The sequence below is a fragment of the Apis laboriosa genome, unplaced genomic scaffold, assembly GCF_014066325.1.
Source record: "Apis laboriosa isolate Shangri-la unplaced genomic scaffold, ASM1406632v1 scaffold5_cov152, whole genome shotgun sequence".
In the NCBI taxonomy this organism is placed as follows: domain Eukaryota; kingdom Metazoa; phylum Arthropoda; class Insecta; order Hymenoptera; family Apidae; genus Apis; species Apis laboriosa.
Genome location: NW_025223857.1, coordinates 1445821 through 1451164, shown reverse-complemented (window position 1 = coordinate 1451164; position 5344 = coordinate 1445821). Strand labels below are relative to the sequence as shown.

Genomic DNA, 5344 nt, shown 5'->3' with positions numbered 1-5344 from the left:
ATATTTATTATATTTATCTATTTGTTATTTTATTATATAAAATACTTTAGTGAAAGTAATATTCGCGGATTGTTTAAAGTTAAGATCATATAAGATCATATAAAGAATCGAAAGTATATATATATTTAAGACATAAAAATACAAATATTTTTTGATAAAGAAATTTATTTTCATCGATAAAAAAAATCTATTACGGAAACTTCTTGTAAGTTATATAAAGTATAGATAAGAATAATAAATACAATAGTAAATACGATCGAAATACGACAGTAGAAAATATATTAAGATAATTTGGACAAGATTGCCATGTTTTTTTGCCACCATCTTAATAAAGCGAACGTGCATTTTATAAGAAGGGCTTATATCAAATCTTGTAGTAACAATATTGTTTCCTCACAAATATTATTGCCAAAAATTCATCAATCATTCAATAATTCAACATTTTTATTCGTTAAAACATTTAGTAACATTTCTTCTATAACAATGACTAAAATACAGGTAAGTAATTAATAAAACTGCATTATTGACATCTGTATATATATATATATATATATATATTCTGTGTGTGTATATATATATTTCAATTAATTAAAATTTTTTGTATTATTTTTTTAATAAATTTTTTTAACTTTAACTTAATTATTTTGAAAATAACTTTCTTTTTTTTTTATAAATAAAAATAAATATAAATAATATAATATAAATAATATAATATAAATAATATAATATAAATAATATAATATAAATATAAAATAATATTTATATATTATGATTTGATTTTGTATTAATTTTTTTATATATAATGCATTCTATATATTATTACTATTTATTTTAGGTTGGATCTGTTGTTGATATCTTAGGTGATGAAATGACAAGAATCATTTGGGATTCCATTAAAGAGAAACTTATTTTACCATATTTAGATATTAAATTATATACTTATGATTTGAGTATTGAAAATCGAGATGCTACTAATGATAATGTGACTATAGAATGTGCTGAGGCTATTAAAAAATATAATGTAGGAATCAAATGTGCTACTATTACTCCAGATGAAAAAAGAATGAAAGAATTTAATTTAAAAAAAATGTGGAAAAGTCCAAATGGTACTATTAGAAATATTTTAGGTGGTACAGTTTTTCGTGAACCTATTATCTGTAAAAATATACCAAAATTAGTAAATAATTGGATTCAACCAATTATCATTGGCAGACATGCTCATGCAGATCAATATAAAGCAGTAGACTTTATAATACCTGGTCCAGGAAAACTTGAAATTATATGGACTGGAGATAATGAACAAAAAATTCAGCATACAGTTCATAATTTCAAAGGACCTGGCATTGCTCAAGCTCAATATAATACAGATGAGAGTATTCGTGCTTTTGCTCATAGTTCTTTTGAATATGCTTTATCAAGAAATTATCCTTTGTATCTTTCTACAAAGAATACAATTCTTAAAGAATATGATGGTAAATTTAAAGATATTTTTCATGAAATATATGACAAAGAATATAAAGCACAATTTGAAGCCAAGAATATTTGGTATGAGCATCGTTTGATAGATGATATGATAGCATATGTAATGAAATCAAACGGTGGTTTTGTATGGTCTTGCAAAAATTATGATGGTGATGTTCAATCTGATTGTGTAGCACAAGGCTATGGATCCCTAGGTCTGATGACTTCAGTTTTAATTTGTCCAGATGGACGTACTGTGGAAGCTGAAGCTGCTCATGGTACAGTTACAAGACATTATCGACAATATCAACAAGGAAAAGAAACTTCAACAAATCCCATTGCCTCTATATTTGCATGGACAAGAGGTTTACTTCATCGTGCAAAATTGGATGATAACAAAGATCTTAAACAATTTTCAGAAACATTGGAAGCAGTTTGTATTAATACTATTGAATCAGGTTTCATGACAAAAGATCTTGCAATTTGTATCAAAGGCATAAATAATGTTACTAGATCTGATTATTTAGAAACATTTGAATTTATAGATAAGTTAGCAGAAAATTTGCGAAAACAACTAAAATTAAACTGACTAGAATATCTTTCTAATAAAATGTTATCAAAGTATTAATTATATACTTAAAAAAAACTATTATTAATATATGGTTATGGGAAAAGAATATGCATTTAGATTACAAAAATAAAATGTAATAATATAAATGAAATTGAGATTAATATATTGTAATTATAATTTTTGTAAAAATATATTCATCAAATTCTGTTTTAATATTATATGTACATATATATTTTTTTAATATCTTTAAAAATTGTTGTAAAAAATTAATTTTTATTCTTTTTACTTTCCTTTCACGAAAAAACATAATAATTCTTTTTCAAACATTAATATTAAATATTATTATATTATTATTAATATTAAGTTATATATATTGTAATTATTAAATATTATTTAAATATTTAAATTATATATTTTTTCTTAAATATTTCATTAGTCTTAAATAATATAATAAATTGATAATAATTCAATATATTTAAATTTCTTATAAAGTTAACTGAATTTTATTTACATGAGTTTGTCATTTGATCTTTTTATTTAGTAATTTTTATTTCATATATTTGTAAATTGATTTCATTCAAAGTATATTATTTGTAAGAATTATAAAAAAGAATATTAATTTCGTAGTTTATGTTTAATATTTAAAAATAACTTTTTATAATAATACCAAAGAAATAATACAAAAAAAAATATTTATTTTTTTAATTTTTAAAGATAAGGTTATCAATTCATAAAAGATGAAATATAATAATTGGCATAACCTTTATATTTATAAAAGTAAATTATTATACAAAATCTGATATTATATAATTCTTTTAAATTATAATTTTATTTTATTTTTTATTTAAAAAATTAAAAATTATTATTAATAATATTTATATAAATTACATAATTAATGATATTGAATAATATCTATAATCATATACTAAACTAATTTTAACTGATTTAAATTATGTAATATATTATTTTGAACATATGTGTTTATTATAATTAAAAATTAAAAATATATACTTTTTTATTAAATAATTACTATGCAATATACCTAATATATATTACCATATAAATTCTAATATTCACTTAATTAATGAAAACTTATTATTCCGTATATTATTATACATCATTCTAGATCATTAACTTTGAAATCGAATGTGAAAAAAAATTTATACATATTTCGGAAAATTCATCAAAATAGCTGCAAATAGCTAAAGATAAGTAATAATTTATTATAATATGTATTATAATAATACTAAGTTAATTAGTTAATACTAAGTTAATTTAATATATTATTATTCTATTTTAAAAAATCAATGATAAATTAAGAAATTAAAACAATAAATGAAGATATAATAAATATAAATAATATTAAATAATTATATAATTAAATAGATATATTAAATAAAATTATATAATTTAATAGATATATTAAATAAAAAATAGATTAATATTTAATACATATTTTATCTTAATCTTTTTCTTTTTTTTTGCATGATAACGAAACATGTTAGCAGCAAAGTTTTCGAAATCTTGATATTAAATCTTGTTACGGATATTAAATTTTAATTTAGCAATAAATTAACTGAAATGTTGTGTTTTTACTGTGTTTCTATCGTAGACTTTTTACTGTGTTTCTATCATAGAATATAGCAAATTTTTATATTTCTTCTATCAGTTTATGATAAGTTATAAAAAAAATCTGAAAGTTTCTGACATGAATATATACCTTTAGTAAGATCTGCTAGTATTTTTACAATCAATTTGATCTTTTATAACTCTTTTATAAAATTCTGTATTAAATTTAATATTTTTCTGACGATAAACTTAGAATTAGAATAGAATTCGGAATTTTGAAAAATCTATTGAAAGTATATATTTTGCATAAGATTAAAAAAAAAAGATTACTAATTTATTTTAATTAATATATTTTAATTAATATATTAATTATATATTGAATTATTTTATTTTTATTTATGATTTATAATCTATTTATAATCATTTTAACAAATTCATATATTTATATTTTATTTATATAAAATATCAATTCAAATATATTTAATAAATAATAATTATTATTTATATATATTTATATATATTTATAATAAAATATATTTAATAATTTCCGAATAATAGAAATATAAATATTTAAAAATAATATAAAATATAAAATAATATAAAAAAATATAAATAATTAAAAATAATCTTAATTTTTTTTATACAAAAAGATTATATAATAATAATATAACTTATTATAGTTATATAATTATATTATATATATAGTTATATAATTATAATTATATTATTATAGTTATATAATAATATATAACTTTGATACCATTTGTTTATTATAAATCATTTTTTAAAAAATATGATAATTTCATTAAATTTTGAAAATTGATTTATTAATAATGATGCAATTTTTAAAAAATATAAAAATATATAATAAAATATAATATAAAACTGTAAAGAAAACAATCTATATAATTCTGATAGCTAAAATATATATTTATATATTATTTTATATTTTCATGATAAATTTTAATAAATAATTAGAAATAATTCTTATTAATAAAAAAGAAAATATAAAATATTATATATTTAAGATATTATTATTTAATACTATATCATATGAAAAAATTATATATAAGATACAAACAATTAATATAATTATTTAATTAATACTATTCCTAGTTAAAATTTTATATTATTAATTAATATTTTTTATGGAAATTATAATAAAAAAAAGTAAAATTAAAAAAAAATAATAAAAAAATTTTTAATTTATTAGATATATATACCTGTTTTTATTTAAAAATTATATTTTTAATAGAATGTATAATGATAATTTTTTTTTATTTTTTATTAGTAAAAAGTAAATTCACTTTTTTTTAATTAGAAAAAAAGGAATTATGATTTAGAAAATTTAGTATATCTTAAATATATTATTTTACAATAATTAATAGAAATTAAAAATTAATATTAAATACATGTAAATTAACAAATTATTTTTAATAATCTAAAATTTAAAACAAATTTTTGAATAATATTATTAATTTTTAGTAATATCGTATTTATAAAGTAATGCAAACGAAAGAAATAATTTAATATTAAAAAAATTTAACTATTATGTATTATGGATGATTTTAAATGATTTAGATATATATATATATATAAAGATAAACCATTTATTACCTGGATAATTTATTAATATAATTTATTAATGTAATAAAAAACATTTCTAATGAAATGATAGTAGTTGCAGATTTTCTATCCTTATTTTAATGTATTGTTTATTTTTACGCCTTTTGAAAACTAAAA

General features: G+C 16.9%; 1 protein-coding gene across 1 annotated transcript; it reads left to right on the top strand.

Annotated features, from left to right (window-relative positions):
- LOC122717847 (isocitrate dehydrogenase [NADP] cytoplasmic) lies at positions 1-2236 on the top strand. The gene is made up of 2 exons (XM_043942293.1): positions 1-498; positions 836-2236. The coding sequence occupies exons 1-2, from the start codon at positions 307-309 to the stop codon at positions 2048-2050; spliced, it is 1407 nt and encodes a 468-aa protein (XP_043798228.1). The 5' UTR covers positions 1-306; the 3' UTR covers positions 2051-2236.
- The last annotated feature ends 3108 nt before the right edge of the window (positions 2237-5344 follow it).

Coding starts and splice junctions, on each gene's coding strand:
- LOC122717847 (XM_043942293.1), top strand. CDS start 307: ATGTTTTTTTGCCACCATCTTAATAAAGCGAACGTGCATTTTATAAGA. Junction 499..835: donor TAACAATGACTAAAATACAG/GTAAGTAATTAA, acceptor TATTTATTTTAG/GTTGGATCTGTTGTTGATAT.